Raw genomic sequence first — 22387 nt, forward strand, 5'->3', positions numbered from 1 at the left:
CTCCAGGGAATAAAGTCCTAAACTATTCAACCCTTCCCTACAACTCAGGTCATGTTCCAGCATCATTATTGTTAATTTTCTATAACACTCCCAATCCTACTTATTGATCTCTTTCCTGAAGTTGGGTGACCAGTCGTCGTAGGTCGCATCTGGAATTTCCAGTTGGCGGTTGATTTCCCTCCACGCCGCTCTGACATAGTGGGAAATCATGTTCGTGGCAGGTTACAGCAGTGGTTTGCCTTTGCCTTCTGCCGGGTGAGTTTGAAGAGATCACCACCTCTTTCAGTGGATGTCCAGGACGTCTAAGTGCCTTGTTGTGCTCTCAGCGCTCCTCCAACACCTGCTGGCCTGCCTTCTTGACCGTTGGACCATTAATCGCTCAATCCGCCATGGCCAGACTTCACACACTGGGATAGGCAGATCCCCTACCTCACCGAGGGTCGAATACCTGTCGGCTACCCTCACCCGGTTTGGCCCGTCTGCCGAGACGGTTTACCGGGGGGGGGGGGGGTGGCCGCTGCGCGTGTTACAGCTACTTGGAGCCACAGGTGAGAGCTGAGCGCCAGGTGGGGACCAAAGAGGGACGAGCTGCCCTGAAAAGGGCACGGCAGCCCCCCCCCCCCCACCACCCCTCCCTAGACACCCCATACACCAGAACTGTATAAAATATTCCAAATTTGGCCTCACCAACATCACATAACTTCAACATAACGTTCCAACTCCTGTACTCAGTACTCTGATTTATGAAGGCCAATGTGTCAAAAGCTCCTTACAACCAATTATGCATCTGTATTCCCAGAGCCCTTTATTCGACCACACTCCTCAGTGCCCTGCCATGAACAGACAATATGAGAATGTTCCCAGTACTGAGTTATACGGAGAAACTGGACAGGGTATAACTTTATTCCTTGCAATTTCAGAGACTCGGGGTGACCTTATAGGGGAGTATACAAGCTGCCAGAGGAAGTGATTGAGGCGGATACAGTACATTAACAACATCTAAAAGGCAATTGTACAGGGAAAACGTACATGGTAGGAAAGGTTAGAATGATGTGGGCCAAACACAGGCAAATGGGATTCGCTTAGATGTGAATTTTGCTCGGCATGGACCAGGCCTGCTCCCGTGTTGTATATCTCCATGTATAACTGAATGGAGCCGGTTCCCTGTGTCTTGGAGCACATCAGTGGCACTGAAATTCATATTTCCGCCAACATCAATAATAGAGTATTAGGGGATTTTGATGTGCAAAAATTGTTTGCCTCACTACCCGGACTACAGTGTACTGAGGGATTGGAAGCCTGTCCAGATCTGCCGGGGTTCGCAAGTTTTGGTTTGTCCAGATGCGGCGGGGTTTCGTGCAGCTCTCCGGCTGGAGGAATCCGGGAGAAGACGGAACCTTTCTTCAGACCACGGCGGCGGCCGGAAGAACGTACGGGGAGCGTCATTACTGAAGGACCGAGATCGTCTGTGTACTGGTTATAGAAAGTGAGTTTGTAATCACACTTTACCCTTCTCCTTCCCTTCCGCGCTCTTCTCACCCCTCCATACCACCCCTTCTCCTCTCCTTCCCTTACCCCTCTCTCACCCCCTCCTCATACCCCTAACCTCCTCCCCATCCCCCTCTCTCTCCTCCACTCCCCCTCCATCCCCTCTCCCCTCCCTCCTCTTTCTCCCCCTCCCTCCCCTTTCTCCCCATCTCTCCCCACCTTCCCCTCTCTCTCCACCCCCTCCCCACTCTCTCCCCCTCCCTCCCCACTCTCCCCTTCCCCCCCTCTCCCCCCTCCCCTTCCCCCACTTCCTCTCCCCCACCCACCTTGGCTGCCCAGTATCAATCTCTGCCCCATTTCTCCCCACCACCTGCATTAAAGTTTATCTGTCTGTTCTGTTCCCTGTGTCTAGGTGGACTGGTGGCCTCTGGATCAGTGAGTCAGTAGGTGGTGTTGGGGTTGCCAGTGGTCCTGATGGCTGGGGTTCCTCCCAGGGCACAGTTTGACCTGAATGATCAGGAGCTGTTTTAAGGGTTATTGTTGACCTTCAGCTAATCCTGTTTATCTCCGTGCCATGCACCACTGAAGAATGCCACTCTCAGACTTTGTCTTGGCCCTGAAGGACAACCCATATTTTGGGGCCGGCTTCGGTCTGGTTGGGGTTGGCACAGCACTGGCTCTGACACGAAAGGGGGCCCAGTTTGGAATGGTGGCCTTCAGGAGATACTTTATGATCACACTGGAGGTGACCAGCCGTGACAAGAGCTACCACTGGCTCCTGAACTGGATCACGCACCACGCTCGACGGGCACAGCATCTCAGCGTGGAGACCTCCTACCACCAGCATGAGAGCGGCAAGATCAGCACCACCTTCGACTTCATTCCCAGCCCCGGCAACCACTTTGTCTGGTGAGTGTTGCCTGTACTTTTGGCTGCCCCATTATAGGACGGATGGCGAGGCTTTTGAGAGAGTGCAGAAGAGGTTCAAAGTTCATATGTCACTATATACTATCCTGAGATTGGCATTCACGGTAAATGCAAAGAAAGACAATAGAAATGCATACAGCAAATGCAACAACTAATGTAGCAAAATGCAACTATGCAAATGCAAAAATAGAGAAAAAAGTAATAATAAATAAGTATCAATAAATGTCAAGAACATGAGTTGCAGAGTCCTTAAAAGTGAATCCATAGGTTGTAGAATCAGTACAGTGTTGAGGGATCCCTTCTGGTTCAAGAGCCTGATGGTTGAGGGGTAATAATTGGTGGTGTGGGACTTGAGGCTACTCTACCTCCTTGCTAATGGCAGCAGTGAGAAGAGAGGTTTACCAGGATGCTGCCTGGATTAAAGGGCATGTGCTATAATGAGAGGCTGGACAAACTTGGAGTGTTTATTGTGGAGCGGTTGAGGCTGAGGGGAGACCTGATAGAGGTTTATAAGATTCTGAGAGGCATAGATAGAGTAGACAGACAGTATCTTTTCCCCAAGTTGAAATATCTAATATCAAAGGGCATGCATTTAAGGTGAATGGCAGTAATTTCAAAGGAGATATGAGAGACAGGTTTTTTTTTACCTTGAGTGGTGGTAGAGGAAGCTACATTAAGAGGTGTTTAGATAGGCACATGAATGTGAGGAAAATGGAAGGATATGGACATTGTGTAGGCAGAAGGGATTAGTTTAGTTGGCCATTGGATTATTAATTTAATTGGTTTGATGGGCCTGTTCATGTGTTGTACTGTTTTATGTTCTGTGAGTGCCTCTGCATGCCTGTGCCCCTGTCTCCTCCAGAATGCATAGATTGAGCTGCATGGAGCAGTACAATGCGTTATTAAAAACAACTAGAGATACAGCTGTAAGGCAAAGTATGGGGTTAACGGCAGGATCCTTGGCGGTGTGGAGGAACAGAGGGATCTTGGGGTCCATGTTCATAGATCCCTCAAAGTTGGTGTGCAGGTTGATGAGGTGGTTAAGAAGGTGCATGGTTTGTTGGCCTTCATTAATCAGGAGATTGAATTCAAGAGCCACGAGGTATTGCTGCAGCCCTGTAAAACCCTGGTGAAATGACACTTAGAATACTGTGGTCCCTCATTATAAGAAGCATGTGGAAGTCTTAGAGAGGGTACAGAGGAGGTTTACCAGGGTGTTTGCCTGGATTGGAGAGCATGTCTTATAGGACAGTCTAAATCTCCATGTAAAGATGTGGCTGAAATGTGCTTTATGATGTATTGAAAGATTGTCACGTCTACATCGAAACACACAGTGAGATGTGTTGTTTGCATCAAATCAAATCAGGTAAGATTGTGCTGGCCAGCAAGTGGCACCATGCTTTCGACGTCAATGTTGTATGCCCACAACTCTCAGTCCCTAACCGAGTTAAGTCTTTTCTCTTTGGAGCGAAGGAGGATGACAGGTAACTTGACAGAGGTGTACGTAATAATAAGAGGCATAGATCAAGTGTTTATTCAATGACTTTTTCCCAGGACAGCAAAGGTGAATGCGAAGGGGCATAATTTTAAGGTGTTTGGAGGGAAGTTTAAAAGGGATGTGTCAGAAGTAAGTTTTTATACAAAGAGAGTGATGGGTGTGTGGAACACACTGCCAAGGGTGGTAGTGGAGGCAGATACATTAGGGACCTTTAAGAGACTCTTAGACAGACACGTGGATGCTAGAAAAATGCAGGGCTGTGTTGGACAGAAGGGTTAGATTCATCTTACAGTGAGTTAAAAGGTCGGTATACGTTGTGGGCCGAAGGGCCTGTGCTGTGCTGTATTGTTCCTTGTTTTCCAGAATCAGGTTTATTATCTCTGACATCCAGTATATTGTGAAATTTATTGTTCGATTGTGATGTTGATGGGAGCGGCAATAAATATCCAGAACAGCTTGTATTGGGATCTTGCCAAAGGACTTGTAGGACCAGACCAAGTTCAGATTTTTACTTATTTAGAACTCCAGCATGGTAACAGGTCCCTCTGGCCCAACAAGTGCCCGCTGCCCAGTTGCACTCGCATGACCAACTAACACATATGTTCTGGACTGTGGGAGGAAACCCATGTGCTCACGGGGAAAATATACAAACTCCATACAGACTGGTGGGATTTGAACCTGATGCTGTAAATCACCGTGCTAACCACTACCCTACTGTGCTGCCACACATTTAATATTGCACAGAAGTTCCAGAGAGCAGCATCCCCTCCAAACTGCCCGGTGAGTATCAGCTGGGCCTCTGCGTGGGATTTGAATGCTTGGCTTCTCCGCTGCCGGGGTGAGAGTGTGTTCCCGCTGAATCGTGTCACCATGGGGAAAGGGTGAAGATCCTCTCCCTGATCTGTACTGTGGGGTTTGCCCTGGGGTTTTCCTCAGGCTCTGAGTGCAGGTTCTGGGATGGGTCTCTCTCTGTGCCTGAAGGTCAGTTACACAAGAGGAGGCCGATCAATGCTGGGCTGTTCTGTGTCATCGCAGGTACGGCGGGAAATGGCTCCGTGTGGAGAGGAACCGCGAGAAGCAGATGGTTGACCTGAATACGGGCATCCCGTGGGAGACGGTCACCTTAACCTCATTGGGCACCAACCGCCACATCTTCCAGGACATATTGACCGAAGGTTTGTAATAATGGACCCTACCGCCATTAATTCATCCACCCCCTCCCCCTCACCTGGACCCTCTTTCACCTGGTCACAAACTCACCCCCTCTGTCGCTCTCCACACCCACACCCCACCAGTCCTTTGGTGACGTTCCCACCCTGTCACTGACTCGCCCCCTCCCCCCCACATCACTCCCAGGGTCATTCCCCCACCTCGTTACTGGTCACTGTCTCCCTCCTTTGCCACAAAATGTCCCCTTGGTTACTTACCCACCAACCCACCCCTTCTGTAATCCCCTCCCCCAGTCACTCTTCTCTTACCCCTTAGTAACTTTCCCGCCCGGCCACTGACTCACCCCCGCTGACCAGTCTCTCACTTCCCCACCTGATCAGTGACCACTCCCTCAGTCACTCTCCCCTGATCACTGACCCACCCTCACCAATCACTTCCTCCCTCCCCATTCCCCCACCCCTCCAATCACTCTTCTCTCCTGCCCAATCACTGTCTCTTTACCTCATTCCCAGTCACTCTCACCCCTCAGTAATCCCCCTGTCCGACCCTGACCGTCTGCCCTGCACCTGAATACCGACCGGTCCTCCGATCCAGATCTGCCCGGCTCTGATCCAGTTCTTGTCCCTGGACTGAGCAGTCTCATTGACAGGAAGGGGGTTCACCATCTCACAAGCTCCCTGAAACCTGTCTACGGACCTGTTGTGTTTGATATATCGTAGGCTTGCTGTTTACGATATTGTGTTCAATTCTGGTCACCTTGTTCTCAGAAGGATGTTGAAGCTTTAGAGAGGGGTTCCAAGGAGAGGTACTGGAATGCCGCCTGGATTACAAAGCTTGTCTAATGAGGGAGTTAGAGCTTCACTCTCTAGAGTGAAGGAGAATGAGAGGTGTACAAGATGATAAGAGGTAAAGATTGAGTGGATAGCCAAGTACTGTTCAACAGGGTGGAAATGGCTGATATGAGAGGGCATCAAGCTGATTCGAGGAAAGTACAGGGGGAATGTCTGAGGTGGAACACCCAGCCAGGGGTGGTGGTAGACACAGATATATTAGGGACATTTAAGAAACTCTTAGAATGACACATGGAAGAAAGAAAAATGGAGGGCCTGGTGTGAGAGAGAAGGGTTAGATTGATGGTGGAGTACACTAACAGTTCAGGCGGAGGGCCTGTACTGTGCTGAAATGTTACATGTTCACTGAAACTTGGAAAACGTTGACAGGGCTCACCAGGATGGATGCAGAGAAGATGTTTCCCTTGGCTCGAGGAGTCTAGAACCAGGGTTTACCTACTCAGAATAAAGGGTCAGCCATTTAGGACTGAGATGGGAAGAGGTGCTTTCCTCAGGGAATGGTGAACTTTTGAAGTCCTCTACCGTGGAGTGGGGTGTGTGGAAGCTCAGTGCAGAAATGGAGATAGTACTTAAAGGAGATCAGCCTTAAGACCATAAAACATGGGAGCCTAATTAGGCCATTCGGCCCATCAAGTCTGCTTCACCATTCGATCATAGCTCTTGCCTTCTCCCCGTAACCTTTGATGCCCTTACTAGTCAAGAATCTATTTTAAATGTACCCAGTGACTTGGCCTCCACAGCTGTCTGTGGCAATGAATTCCACAGATTCACCACCCCCTTTCCTAAACATCCTCTGAACCCTCTCCAAACCCAGCGCATCCTTTCTTAGATATCGGGCCAAAAACTGCTCATGTTACTCTAAATGTGGTCTGACCAATGCCTTATAAAGCTTCAGCTTTACATCCTTGCTTTCATATTCTAGTCCTCTCGAAATCAGTGCTAATATTGCATTGACCTTCCTTACCACAGACTCAGCACAGTACAACCCTGTTGAATGGAGGAACATACTCAGAGGTCTGAATGGCCTCCTCCTAATTCTCAGGTTTTTATTTGACAGTCATAGAACAGTGCAGCAAAGAAACAGGCCCTTTGGCCCATCTAGTCTGTACCAAACTGTTATTCTGCCTGTTCCCATCGACTCACACCTAGACCATGGTCCTCCATAACACTCCCATCCATGTACCTATCCAAATTTCTCTTCAGTGTTGAAACTAAGCTTGCATAGCTGGTGGCCCGTTCCACACTCTTAGCCCCCTCATGTTCCCCTAAAGATTTCACCTTTCGCCATTGACCCATGATCTCTAGATCTAGTCTTACCTAAGCTCAGTGGAAAAGCCTACTTGTATTTACCCTATCTATGCCCCTCTTTATTTAGTAAACCTCTATCTCATTCTCCTAAGCTCCAGGAACAAAGTCCTCACCTATTCAACCTTTCCCTATGACTCCGGTCCTCATGTCCTGATTACATTCTTGTAAATTTTCTCTGTACTCTTTCAATTTTATTGATATTTTTCCTGTAAATAGAGAGATACTTTATTGCTCCCAAAGGAGATTACAGTGTCACAGTAGCGCTACAAGTGCACAGATATACAGATTTTAGAAGAGAAGTAGGAAAGAATAAAAATTAAGTTGCCTCAAGCAGGAGTGGTCATCACCTCCCTGGGTATAGGTTGACTCAGTATAGAGCCTAATGGCCGAGGGTAAGAATGACCTTCTATGGCGCTCTTTGGAGCAGTGCAGTTGTCTTAGTCTATTACTAAAAGCTGACCAGAACTGCACACAATACTCCTACCTTGACCTCACCAGTGCCTTATACAATTTCAACGTAACACCACCGCTCCTGTACTCAGTACTCTGATTTTATGACAGCCAATGTGCCAAAAACACTTTGTATGACCCTATCAACTGGATGGGGAACTTACCGTGGTCTTTCTCTTCCCCTCTTCCCCACCACCTTATACCAGCCAGAGAGCTGGCCCTCAAGCAGCAGGTAGGGAAAACGGTGATGTACACGGCAGTGGGATCGGAATGGAGGCTCTTCGGATTTCCGAGGCGCCGCCGGCCTCTTAGCTCCGTCGTGCTGGACAGAGGAATCTCAGAAAAAATCATCCAAGACGTCAAGGATTTCATTGGGAACCCCAAATGGTACACAGACCGAGGTAAGGGACAAGGGCACTGATTCATTCGTCTGTTATTGCAGGTACATAGAGCAGGGAACACTAGTAAGTACAGGCCCTTCAGCCAACGATGTTTTGCCAACTCTTTAACCTATTCCAAGATCATAACCCTTCCTTCACATTTAATCCTCCATTTTTCTATAAGCCACACACATATCTAAGGGTTTCTTAAGTTTCCCTAATGTATCTGTCTCTACCACCACCCCTGGCTGCACATTCCACACACCCACCCCTCTAAAATAAAACCACCTCTGACATCCCCGCTATACTTTCCTCTAAACTCCTTAAGATTATCCCCCCTCGTATTAGCCATTGGTGAAGGTTCTTACTTGGAATAACCATATAACAATTACAGCACGGAAACAGGCCATCTTGGCCCTTCTAGTCCGTGCCAAATGCTTACTCTCACTTATTGTGTGAATATTGTATTCAGTTCTGGTTGCCTTATTATAGGAAGGATGTGGAAGCTTTAGAGAGGGTGCAGTGGAGATTCACCAGAATGCTGCCTGGATTAGAGAGCATGTCTTACGAGGAAAGTTAGAGTGGGCTGGGGCTCTTCTCTTTGAAGGAGGATGAGACGTGATTTGATAGAGCGGTATAAGATGATGAGAGGCATGATGGAGTGGACAGCCAGTGGCTTTTTCCCAGGGCAGAAATGGCTAACATGAGGGGACATAATTTCAAAGTGACTAGAGGTTCCTTTCTTCTCGCGAAGGTATGAATCAAATTGATGGAGTTATCACGGGCGCTGGGGTTGGTGTGTCCAGGGAACAGGACTAATGAAAAATGACCATTAGTTGTGGCTTGGAGCATGCAGGGCAGAAAACACAGCTCCCAGCCCAGGCATCAGCAGACCATAATACATACAAAAGAGCAGAAGTAGGCCATTCAGCCCATCGAGTCTGCTCCAAAATTCCATCACGGCTGATTTATTTTCAATCGGTACACAACCCAAGTCCAACTAAAATACTCATCCGAAAGGGCTTCAACTTGGAACATTGACCATTTTACTCTCCCCAGATGCTTACTGACTTTTTGTGTCTTTCTTACATTTATTTCAAAGCTTACTTGAAGATTTACACATTCCATAGATGGAGTGGTACCAGGTGCTCTGAATGGTCAGGGCATTGAGTGCAGGAGTGGGACGTGGCCTCCACCACGAGGTATACGCAGAGGGTGATAGGTTCTTGATTGGTAAGAGTGTCGGAGGTTATGGGGAGAAGGCAGGAGAATGGAATCATTGGGCCAAATGGCCAGATTTTGCTTCTGTATTTATGACCCACTATCAGGAAGAGACCACACTCAGGTTGCAGAGCTATACCTCATATTTGTCTAGGTAGCCTCCAAGCTAATGGCATGAAATTTGATTTCTCTAACTTCCGGTATTTCTCTCCCCTCCCTCCTTATCTCTTTTTCAATTACCTCTTCTGGCTCCCTTCCTACACCTTTGTTTCTTCACATTTCCCCATAACCTCCGTCTGGTCCCCCTCTTCCCTTTCTTTCTCCCATGATCCACTGTCCTCTCCTATCAGATTCCTTCTTCTTCAGCCCCTTACCTCTTCCACCATCACCTCCCAGCTTCTAACTTCAAACCCCCTCGGTCTCACCTATGACCTGCCAGCCAGGTCCTTCCCCTCCCACCACCTTGTTCCGGGTTTCTTTCCAGTCCTGATCAAGGGTCTCGGCCTAAAACACTGACTCTATTCCCCTGATGCTGCCTGACCTGCTGAGTCCCCTCAGCTTTTTGTGTGTGTTATTATGTTGGTGTTTTTTCTCTGTAAAGTTTGCGCTACTGGAAGTACGGGCCATGAATGTGAAATATTTTTATGTACTGTTTCTTCCTGTGTATTTTTTGTCATGAATAAGATTCTAAGATTCAATTTATTTGTCATGTGTACATCGAAGCATATAGTGAAACACGTCGTGTGCATCGACCGCCAGCGTAGTCCGAGGGTGTGGTGGAGGCAGTCCGCACATGCCACCATGCATTCCGGCACCAACGTAGCATGCCCACAGCTCACTAACCCTGGCCTGAATGACCCTTGAATGTGGGAGGAAACCCACACGGTCACAACTTCTTACATGCAAATTGAACCCCAATCAGATTCAGATTTATTTGTCATATATACATGGAAACATACACGTGTTGTTTGCACTAACAATCAGCACAATCTGAGGATGTGCTGGGGGCAGCCCGCAGGTGTTGCCACACGATACAGTGACATAGCATGCCACGACAACACAGAACGTCAAATAAGCCTTGCCCCATGCACGTACACAGTCTTCCAATTCCAGGTCTGTTTGTCTATTTGTAGAAAATAAAAGGCTGTACCTAACGCACAGTGCTGTCTCTGCCCCTTGCTCTCCTCAGGGATTCCATACCGACGTGGCTACCTACTGTACGGGCCTCCGGGCTGTGGGAAGAGCAGTTTTATGTGAGTACTTCGTAGCTGTGGATGGGACGGATTACAAGGAGAACTACACAGTCTCCAGCAAACTCAGTATGATAGTAGAACATAAGTTCACTGTGCTGATGAATCCACTCCAGCAGACAATGGAATTTCATATTCAAAGCCTTGGTAGTTCAGATTCCCTGATCACGTGTACAATGAAACACGTAGTGAAATGTGTCGTTTGTATCCATGACCAGCACAGCCTGGGGGTGTGCCGGGAGCAGCCCGCAGGCATCACCACACATTCCTGCGCAAATGTAGCACCCCCACCGTGTTCGGCAGAACAACTCGACCACACCAAACGACAAAGCAACAACAGCAAAAGAAGCTCCGTTGCTCCCTCCCACCCACGTACCCGCGCACGTAGAGTGTGAGTAAACCTCCGCTACGCCACAACAGGGAGGATTGCCGGAAGCCAAACAGTTTAATTCCAAACCGCATTCCCATTCCAACATATCATTCAATGGCCTCCTCTACTACCACGATGAGGGCACTTTCGGGTTGGTGGAGCAACATTTCGTATTTGTCTGGGTAGCCTCCAACCTTAGCATGAGCATCGATTCCTCTAGCTTCCTGTAATTGCTTCCCCCCCTCTCTCTTTTCCATTTCCTATTCTAGCTCCCCTCTCAACCCTTCTTTTCTACTCACTTCCCTCTAGTGCCCCTCCTCCTTCACTTTCTCCCCTAGTCCACTCTCATCAGCCCTTTACCTCTCAAACATCTATCCCCTCCTAGCTTCCCACTTTATCTTCTCCTCCCTCACCTACCTACCTTCCCCCTCACCTGGTCTCACCTATCACCTACCTCTTGTACTGCTTCCCTGCTCCCCAGCTTGTTCTGAGTTCCTTCCCCCTTCCTTTCCAGTCCTGATGAAGGGCCTCGGCCTGAAGAGTTTCTACAGATTCTGCCTGACCTGCTGAGTTCCTCTAGCACATTGTGTGTGTTTCTCTGGATTTCCTACATCTGTAGAATCTGTTGTGTTTGTAGTTGTGCAAGCAAAACTATCGCGTAAAGTGTAAGATACGAGAAGGAATTTATTTTTTCAGAGAAATTAATCTAGTCTTGAGTTTCTCTGCTGGTTTGATTTGTCGGGAGGGTAATATTTTATGTCCTTTCTTGTGTGGAATGGGTCTGAAGTTATTGGTTCTCTTGTTCTTACTGAGCAGTATCAACACACAAAATGCTGGAGGTTCTCAGCAGGTCAGGCAGCATCTGTTGAGGGAAATAACTTTCTGGTTGGGACCCTTCATCTGGACTGGAGAGGAAGAGGGGAGGTGATGATCAGTATAAATAGGTGGGGGGGAAGGGGTAGAGCAAGAGCTGGTGGGTGACGGGTAGATCCGTGTGAGGGGTGGAAAGGCAGGTGAGGAAAGGGAGAGGGGGAATGAAGTAAAAAGCTGGAAAGTGATAAATGAAAGTACAAAGGAATGAAGAAGATGGAATCTGATAAGAGAGGACAGTGGTCCACGGAAGAATGGGAAGGAGTTGAGAGGAACCAGAGGGAGGAGTGTGGGTGGTGGGCAGACTAGAGGGCAGGGAGGGGAAAGAGTGACGTATCTTTCAATGCAGGTATTTCACTGGAAAATAGGCCTGTGCCATAAGGGGAAAAGGACAGAGGGAAGTGGTTACAGAGATAGAGGAATCAGTGTTCATGCTAATTAAACTGCCTCCAGTAGATTTTGATCAGCACACACAGCGTTGGAGGAACTCAGTGGGTCAGGCAGCATCTGTGGTGGGAAATGATGGTTGACATTGCAGATTGAGACCCTTCATCAGGAAGGGATGATGTCCAAACTGTCCATTTCCTTCCACAGATGCTTCCACCCCCTCTGAGTTCTTACAACTTTGTGTGTTGCTGCAGTGTCTCTTGTCTGACCATATCCCCAGCGCTGTCCTAGTTAACTTCATCCATTGTCTCAAAGTCACAGGAGACCAGACCATTAGACATCTCGGCCTTTGTCTGTGTTGGCCAGTTGCGCGGGTGAAGCTGCCTCCAAGCTGATTCCTACTGTTCTCTCACTTCAGCACTGCCCTGGCAGGCCAGCTGGAGTACAGCATCTGCCTGATGAGTCTGAGTGACCGCAGCCTCACTGATGACCGACTCAACTACCTGCTGAGTGTGGCCCCACAACAGAGCATCATTCTCCTGGAGGATGTGGACGCTGCCTTCGTCAGCCGAGACCTTGCCAAAGAAAGTGAGTGCTGTTACCACGCAGTCATTTACACTGTCCCTCTTCCACCCTCTTTCTGCCCCCTCTCCCCCCTCTCATTAATGCAAATATCTAACCAGCCAATCATTTAGCAGCAATTCAATGCATAAAACCATGCAGATATGGTCAAAGGTGGTTGTATAGTTGTGTTCAGACCAAACACCAGAATGGGGAGGAAATGTGATCTAAGTGACTTTGCCCATGTTGATGCCAGATGGGGTGGTTTGTGCATCTCAGAAACTGCTGATCTCCTGCAATTTTCATGCACAACAGTTTCTAGAGTTTGCAGAAAATGATGTGAAAAACAAAAGCATCCAGTTCTGTGGGCAAAAACACTTTGCTATTGAGAGAGGTCAGAGGAGAATGGCCAGACTGGTTCAAGCCGAGAGGAGGGCGACAGTAACTCAGCTGACCACAAACAGCGGAGACAGGTACATTAGGGACATTTATGAAACTCTTAGATAGGCACGTGGATGAAAAAGAAAATGGAGGGCCATGTGGGAGGGAAGGGTCAGGAGGTTAAAGGGTCTTGAACACAAAACTTTTAAGTGATCTAACCGGAGTTTTATAGAACTGCAGTTCTTGAACTTGGACCTTGATTAACGAAGATCAATACTGCAAACTGCTTGCCTTTTGCCTATTTCTGTGGAGGTACTATGGAGAGCATTCTGACCGGCTGCATCGCTGTCTGCTATGGAAGTTCCAATGCACAGGATTGGAAAAAGCTGCAGAAGGTTGTGGACTCAGCCTATGTTTATAGTAATTTTACATCTTTGCACTGTATTGATGCTGCAAACTTCATGCCAAATCAGTCAGTGAAGATAACCTGTGGAGGTTTGTTGAAGTGTTCGATGACAAACCAAACCTCCTTAACCTGAGAACTATCCATTGGTGCTGATGTACCGTGTAAGGCATTCTAAGTGGTTGCATCACTGTCTGGAGGGATTGGAATAAGTGGCAGAGAGTTGTAAACTCAGCCAAATCCATCATGGACACTAGCTTCCCCACCATTGAGAATATCTTCAGAAGGTGATACCTCAGTTGATTGTTGGAGTGGGCCAGTTTTAGGCAAGAACAGGCAGAGGCTAGAAATTACACTTGAGAAGTTATCGGTATAGCAAGTATAGGCAGGTTGGTAGCTAAGGCAGTGGAATACTCCTCCATTAAAGATGTGGGATTGCAGGATATGTAATGACTACATCTGCAGGAACTTGGACTCACAACTGACAAGATCAGTAACAGGAGCTGGATTTAAAACCTGGAGCTGAAAACCTAATAGAACCTAATAAAACCTAACTTTTATACAAGCTTCAGATAGCAGATGGGTGACCACCAAGAGAAGTAAGGGGAGTCAGCAGACAGTCCAGGATACCCCTGTGGCCATTCCCCTCAGCAATAAGTATGCCCCTTTTGATACTGCTGGGGGATGACAGCAGCAGCCAGACCAGCTCTGAGGCTGAGGAGGAAAGGGTAAAGTCAGGTAGAGCAATACTGATAGGAGACTCTATAGTTGGGGGGTCAGATGGGAGAGTTTGTGTCCACGGTGCCCAGGTGGTAAGAGTCCAGGATGTCTCAGAGTGGGAGGGTGAGCACCCAGAGGTTGTGATGACTTAAGCAGAAACAGGGAAGAGGTCCTGCGCAGTGAGTATAGGGATTTAGAAAAGATGCTGAAGAAAGGACATCCAGTGTAGTAATCTGTGGACTACTCCCAGTGCCAAGCACTACTTAGGGCAGGAACAGGATGACAGGACAGATGAACAAATGGCTGGGGAACTGGTACAAGGAGTAGGGGCAGGGTTTCAGGTTCTTGGATAATTGGAACCTTTCCTGGGGTAGAGCTGACCTGTACAAGAGGGACAAGATGCACCAAAACTGAAGGGGAATCAATATCCCTGCCAGGAGGTTTGCTGGTGCCACTCACAAGGATTTAAACATGGCAGGAGAATGGGAATGAGAGCACCAGGTCAGAAAGTGGAGGGATGAAGAGGAAGGTAGGTGTTAAGGCCAGTAAAAACAGGCAGGAGCAAAGTAATAGATAAGATGGAACAGTTAGTCTGAAGCGTATATTTTAATGTTAGGAGTATTATGGGTAAAGGTGGTGAACATAGAGCATGGATCAGACTATGATGTTGCGGCCATTGCGGAGACTTGGTTGAGAGACAGACAAGAAAGGGTGCTTAATGTCTCAGGGTTTCAATGTTTTAGAAAAGATCAGGCGGTAAAAGAGGTGGGGAAGTTGCACTACGGTTCGAAGATAGCATCACAGCTCCACTCAGAGGGAGGCTCATCCGCTGAGCTTTCATGGGTGGAGCTCAAATATAGGGAGGGTGCGATCACTCTGGGATTATACTACAGACCCCCCATCACCACCCCCCAGTAGCCACTGGGACATTGAGGAACAGATATGCAGGCAGATTAAGGAAAGGCGTAAAAACAATAAGGTTGTATAAATTGGGACTTCAACTTCCCTAATATAGACAGGGACCTTCTGAGTACAAGAGGTTTCGATGGGGTAGAGTCTGTTAGGTGCATCCAGGAGGGTTTCGTAAATCAATACGTAGATAATCCAACAAAGGGAGAGGTTGTACCGGACCTGGTGTTGGGTAATGAACCTGGCCAGGCGAACGACCTTTCAGTGGGTGAACAGTTAGCCACCAGTGACCACATCTCCTTAAGTTTTAAGATAGCCATAGGTAAGGATAAGTATGGGCCTTGTGTGAGAGTGTTAAATTGGAGTAAGGCAAATTATGCGATCATTAGGCAGGAAGTAGGGAGAGTTAATAGGGAACATCTGACATGTGGAGGGAGTTTAAAGACCAGAGTACAGGTCAGGTATGTTCCAGTCAGAAGGAAGGACAAGATGGTAAGGTAAGAGAACCTTGGATGTCAAGAGAGGTGATGAATTTAGTCAAGAAGAAAAAGGAAAAAGTATGTAAAGCTTAGGAATCTAGAATCAAAGCCCCTGAGGATTATAAAGAAGCCAGAAAAGAACTCGAACAGAATTAGGAAAGCCAGGAGGGACCATGAGAAGTCCTTGGTAAGGGGGATTAAAGAGAGTCCCAAAGCATTCTATACATACCTCAAGAGCAGCAGGGTTGGACCATAAAACGTAAGAGCGGAATTAGGCCATTCAGCCATCGTGTCTGCTCCACCATTTCCCTCTCAAGCCCAGTCTCCTGCCTTCTCCCTATAACCATTCACTTCCTGACTAATCAAGAACCTGTTAGCCCCTGCCTTAAATACACCCAGTGTCTTGACTCCGCAGCTGCCTGTGGCAATGAATCCCACAGATTCAGCACCCTCTAGCTGAGGAAATTCCTCCTCCTCCTCTGTTCTAAATGGACATCCCTCTATTTTGAGGCTGTGTCCTCTGGTCTTAGACTCCCCCACAAAGGAAACATCTTGTTCACATCCACTCTATGTAAACCTTATTCCTCTGCTCATTTGATAACCCTTTCATTCCCAGAATCATTCCAATGAAACTCTTCTGGACCCTCTCCGTTGTCAGCACATCCTTTCTTAAATAAGGGGCCCAAAGCCGCTCACGATGCCCCAAGTGAGGCCTCCCCATTACATCCTTGTTTCTACACTCTAATACTCTAGAAATGAATGCCAACATTACACTCACCTTCCTCATTATCGATCAACCTGCAGATGAACCTTTAAGGAATCCTGCACAAGGACTCCCAAATCCCTTAGCACCTCGGATTTTTGAATTTTCTTCCTATTTAGTCTATGATTTTATTGCATCTACCAAAGTGCACGACCATAACTTCCCACACTGTTCCATTTGCCACCTCTTTGCTTGTTCTGCTGATCTGCCTAAGTCCCTTTGCAACCTCTCTGCTTCATCAACACCGCCTGTCTTCATATTGTCCACAAACCTGGCCACAAAGCCATCAATTTCATCATCCAAATCACTGATGCACAAGATAGGAAGAAGCAGTCCTAACACAGTCTGTAGAACACCGCTAGTCACAGCAGACCACTCAGGAAAACGTGGGGGGTACATTTGCTTTGATGCGGGGGATCATGGTAAGGTCCTTAATGAGTACTTTACATCAGTATTTACTAAAGAGGAGGATGTGAAGGATAGGGAGCTCATTGGTGAGCATATTCATATGCTAGGGTATGTCGAAAAGTAAAGGAGCGGATCACGTTGGGTCTCTTAAAGAGCATTAAAATGGAGTAGTACCCAGGGATTGGTGGGATATACTCCGGTGTATTGAGAGAGGCAAGAGAAGAGATTTCTGGAGCCTTGACTAGTATCTTTGTGTCCTCTGTAGCCAGAGATGAGGTCCCAGAGGTCTGGCGAGTAGCTAATGTTCCATTATTCAAAAAGGCAACCAGGGATAATCCTGGAAACCATAGAACGATGAGTCTCACATCAGTGGTAAGGAAGTTACTGGAGAGAGTTCTTAGGGATAGGGTTTATGAGCTTTTGGAAAACCATGCCCCAATTAGGGAGAGCCAGCATGGCTTCGTGTGGGACAAATAGTTTCTTACTACCTTGACAGAGTTCTTTGGCAAGGTGACAAGGGTGATTGATGAAGGTAGAGCTGTAAATATTGTCTACATGGATTTTAGTAAGCTGTTTGATAAGGTCCCTCATGGGAGACTCATCGAGAAGATTAAGATGCATGGGATCTGTTGTGAATTGGCTGTCTGGATTCTTCCATGGGCTTCTGTCTCTTTTACCAATTTACTTCCCAGTTCTTTACTTCATCCCTTCCCCCTTCAGGTTTCACCTACCACCTGGTGTTTCTCTCTCCCCTGCACCCATCTTTTAAATCTACTCCTCAGCTTTTTCTTTTCTAGTCCTGCCGAAGAGTTTCGGCCCGAAACGTCGACAGTACTCTTCCTAGATGCTGCCTGGCCTGCTGAGATCTCCCAGCATTGTGTGTGTGCTGCTCGGATTTCCAGGGTCTGCAGATTCTCTTGTTTGTGACTGTCGGTACTGTGTGTTGCACCTTGGCCCCGGAGTTAACTGTTCGTGGGTAGTTTGGCTGTATTCGTGGGTATTCATGTACGGTTGAATGATTATTAAACTTGAACTGGCAAGTTTGCAGATAATACGAAGATTGGTGGTGGTAGAAGACTGATAAAGAATACAGCGGGATATAGACCAGCTACAGGTGGAGAAATGGCAGATGGAGTTTAACCGGGCCAGATGTGAGGTGTTGCACCTTGGTAGGGCAAATGCAGAGAGATAGTACACTGTTAAGGGCAAGATCTTGAACAGGTATGAGCAGAGGAATCTTGGGGCCAAGTTCATTGCTCCCTGAAAGTGGCTACACAAGTTGATAGGATGGTTAAGAAGGCATATTGCATGATTGCCTTTATTAGTTGTGTCAGGAAGTTATGTTGCAGCTTTATAAAACTCCAGTTAGGCCGCATCTGGTGTATTTCACACAGTTCTGGTTATCCCGTTATAGGAAGAATGTCAGGCATTGCAGAGGGTATGGAAGAGGTTTGGCAGGATGCTGCCAGGATTAGAGGTCATGTGCCATAACAAGAGGTTGGACAAACTTGGGTTGTTTTCACTGGAGCATCAGTGGCTGAGGGCAGATCCGATAGAGGTTTATAAGATTATGAGATGCATAGGCAGAGTAGAGACAGCATCTTTTTCCCAAGGTTGAAATGTCTGATACCAGAAGGCATGCATTTAAGTTGAGAGGGGACATTTTCAAAGGAGATGTGAGAGGCAAGTTTTTTTACGTGGAGACTGGTGGGTGCGCTGTCTGGGGTGACGGTAAAGGCAAAAACATTAGAGACTTCTAAGAAACTTTTAGATAGACACATGAATGTGAGAAAGATGGAGGGATATGGGCATTGCGTAGGCAGAAGGGATTAGTTTAGTTAGCTATTTGATTACTAGTTCAGTTGGTTTGGCACAACGTTGTGGGCTGAAGGGCCTGTTCTGGTGCTGTACTGTTCTTTGTTCTGTCTGTCAAGAAAGAAGCATCATTATCCAGTGCATCCCCTCTTCTCGTTACTACCACCAGGGAGGAGCTGCAGGGGCTTGAAGATTCATACTCAGCATTTTAGGAACGGCTTTCTCTCTGCCACCATGAACACTACCTGACTATTTTGCTCTCCTTTTCACTGCTCATTTAGTCTTTATGTGCCTGAGCAGCAGGTGTCGTGTTTTTAATACATTGCACTGTACTGTTGTCACAAAACAGCAAAGCTCACGAAGCATGTCAGTGACAATAAACTGATTCTGAGAAACTACAGCACCGCTTGCATCGAGCTGCTCCTCTCCATGTTGTCTGGTTTGTGTTTACAGACCCCACCATGTACCAGGGGATGGGACGGCTGACCTTCAGCGGCCTGCTGAACGCACTGGATGGCGTTGCATCAACCGAGGCAAGGCTGGTGTTCATGACCACGAACCACTTGGACAGGTAACCGCTGGGGTCCGTGTGCCCGCCTCAGGAATGACAAGTATCAGTGTGTACTCAGAGCACCACAGCCCACGTGAACTGTTCTCTACCCATCGAGCTCGGGCCCTCTGCACTCATCAGCACATTGGGCCCCGCATTTAGCAGGACCATGACCGAACATTTACCTCAGTGCCACCTTTCTCCACTTTATCATTTAAAAATCCACCACAGGCAAAGCCCTCCCAGTCATTAAGCATCTCTGCAAGTAGCACTGCCACAAGAAAGCAGCATCCATCATCAAGGAACCTCTCCACCCAGGCCATGCCCTCTTCTCACTGCTGCCATCGGGAAGAAGGTACAGGAGCCTTGGGTCACACACCACCAGGTTCAGGAATAGTATCACCCTGCAACCAGGCTCCTGAACCAGTGTGGATAACTTCACTCACCTCAACTCTGCACTGATTCCACAACCTATAGACTCACTTTCAAGAACTCTACAACTCAGTTGCTTCGCTTTATTTATCTATTTATCTCTATTTATTTATTTGTTTATTTTTTTTTGCACTTGCATTTTCTCCTTTGTACATTGGTTGTTTGTCCGTTTCCGTGTGTATTTTTCATTGATTCTATTGTATTTCTCTGCTCTGTTGTGAATGCCTGCAAGAAAATATGTGACATACATACTTACATAACGAATTTACTTTGAACTTCAAAAATCTATCTATATCTCAAGTAGAGAATTTCAAAGATTCACCACTTTGGATGAAAAAGTTTCACCTCTAGTCCCTTCCATACATTGCGGTGTTCTCTCTCCCCTTGTTATGGATTGAATGTAGTTATTACAGTATTCTAGTCATAAGACCATTTAATGGTTCTCTAGTACGGTAAGATGGACTCTTGACCTCATCTTTTCTTACTTTTTTTAGTTGCTTTTCTGTTTGTTTTTAAAAGATTCCCAATCGCCTGGCTTCCCCCTAATTTTTGCTATATTGTATGCCCGTTTTTGCTTTATGCTGTTTTTGACACCATTGGCCCATTGTAGAATACTTCAGGGATATCCGAATACAGATCCATAGTTCCTTAAAAGTTGTGTCACACGTAGTGTAGATAGGCTCATGGAGAGAGCTCTCGGCATATTGGCCTTCATAAATCACAGTACTGAGTACAGGAGTTGGGGTGTAATGTTGAAATTGTATAAGATGTTGGTGAGGCTTAATTTGATGTATCACCTTCCTACAGGAAAGATACCAATAAAACTGAAAGAGTACAGAGAAAATTTGCAAAGATGTTGCCAGGTTTTGAGGACATGAGGTATAGGGAAAAGTTGACATTATTCCCTGGAGCATAGAAGAATGAGGGGTGGTTTGATAGTGGTATATAAAATTATGAGTGGTATAGATAGGGTAAATGCATGCAGGCTTTTTTCACTGATGTTGGGTGAGACTAGAACTGAAGGTCATGGTTTAAGATTGAAAGGTGAAACGTTTAAGGGGAACATGAGGGGGAGCTTCTTCACTCAGAGGCTGGTGCAACTGTGGAGCAAGCTACCATCAGAAATGATGGATGAGGGTTTGATGCAACGTTTAAGAGAATTTAGGATAAATACATGGATGGGAGGGGAATGGTCACTAGAGGGCCTGTTTATGTGCTGTAGTGCTCTATGATTCTAAAACATTTTTTTTTGGATGTACTGATTATACCAAATCTACTTGTGTAGCCTTTGAGGGAGCCGTGGACTGCTGTAATGACCACCACTCTGTTCCCTGCACAGGTTGGACCCCGCTCTGATCCGCCCAGGCCGTGTGGACTGCAAGCAGTTTATCGGCTACTGCTCCCACTGGCAGCTGTGCCAGATGTTCCAGCGCTTCTACCCTGAACAGCCAGCGGCGCTGGCGGAGCAGTTTGCTGACAGGGCGCTGGCCGTCTCGGACAGGATCAGTGCCGCTCAAGTGCAGGGACACTTCCTACTCTTCAAGCTGGAGCCTCTTCGAGCCATCGAGAACGTCCAGGAGATTAGTCAGTAAAGGCTGGGACAGCAGGAGGCACTGCCCTGGGGAGGAGGTGGGGACCGGAGGCTTCCGAACTGAGGACTTGACTATATTTATAATAAAACCTCATATAAGTTTTTATTCACGATGCTTGGTGTGTTCAGCTGGGGTGGAACATAGCACAGTACAGGCCCTCTCGCCCACAAAGTTGTGCTGATTTTGTTTAACCTACCGTAACCCTTCCCTCCCACATAACCATCCATTTTACTTTCATCCATGTGCCTAAGTCTCTTAAATGTCCCAAATGCAACTGCCTCCACCACAACACCTGGTAGTGAATTCTTTGCACTTACCACTCCCTGTGTAAGACAGATATTACCTCTGACATTCCCCTTATACTTTCCTCCAATCATATTAACTTCATGCCCCTTACATTAACCATTTCTAACCTGGGAAAAACTCTCTGGCTGTCCACTCAATCTATGCCTATTTTCATGTTATAAATTTCTGATAAATTTCCTCTGCACCCTCTCCAAAGCTTTCACATCCATCTTATAATGAGACAACCAGAAATGAACACAATACTCCGAGTATGATCAAACAGGGGTTTAATATAGCTGCCACATTAACTCATGGCCTTTGAATTCAGTCCACTGACTAATAAAGGCCAACACACTATATGCCTTCCAAACAACCTTATCAACTTGCACGGCAACTTTGAGGGATGTGTACCCCAAGATCCCTGTGTTCCTCCAGACTGCCAAGAATCCTGCCACTAACCCTGTATTCTGCCTTTAAATTCAACTTTCCAAAGTGAATCACTTCACACTTCTGCAGGTTGAACTCCATCTGCCATTTCTCAGCCCAGTTCTGCATCCTGTCAATGGCCTGCTGTAACTACAACGACCCTCCACACGATCTACAACTCCAGTAGCCTTTGCATCATCTCAGACTTACTCACCCACCGTTCCTCTTCCAAGATATTTATAAAAATCACAAAGAGCAGGGGTCCCAGAACCGATCCCTGCGGAACACCACTGATTGCTAACCTCTGGGCAGAATACACTCTGTCTACAAGCACCCTCTGCCTTCTGTGGGCAAGCAAATTCTGAATCCACTCAGCCAATGTTCAATGAGATTTAAAAGAAGTTTTCACTGGCAAGAGGGTGAAAAGACAGACTTGGATGAATATTTTTATACCCAGTGATCTGTGATCACTACAGATACAACAGGAAGTTTT

The 22387-nt window shown here is 47.0% G+C and overlaps 1 protein-coding gene across 1 annotated transcript; it reads left to right on the forward strand.

The window, feature by feature from the left end:
• Positions 1-1158: 1158 nt before the first annotated feature.
• bcs1l (BC1 (ubiquinol-cytochrome c reductase) synthesis-like) lies at positions 1159-21288 on the forward strand. Its single transcript, XM_073046270.1, has 8 exons — positions 1159-1486; positions 1901-2397; positions 4949-5088; positions 7899-8093; positions 10483-10546; positions 12589-12758; positions 19063-19180; positions 20931-21288. Exons 2-8 carry the CDS (start codon positions 2078-2080, stop codon positions 21181-21183), a joined length of 1260 nt encoding a protein of 419 aa, XP_072902371.1. The 5' UTR covers positions 1159-1486; positions 1901-2077; the 3' UTR covers positions 21184-21288.
• Positions 21289-22387: the final 1099 nt, after the last annotated feature.

Source organism: Hemitrygon akajei, chromosome 5 (genome assembly GCF_048418815.1).
Source record: "Hemitrygon akajei chromosome 5, sHemAka1.3, whole genome shotgun sequence".
Taxonomy (NCBI): Eukaryota; Metazoa; Chordata; class Chondrichthyes; order Myliobatiformes; family Dasyatidae; genus Hemitrygon; species Hemitrygon akajei.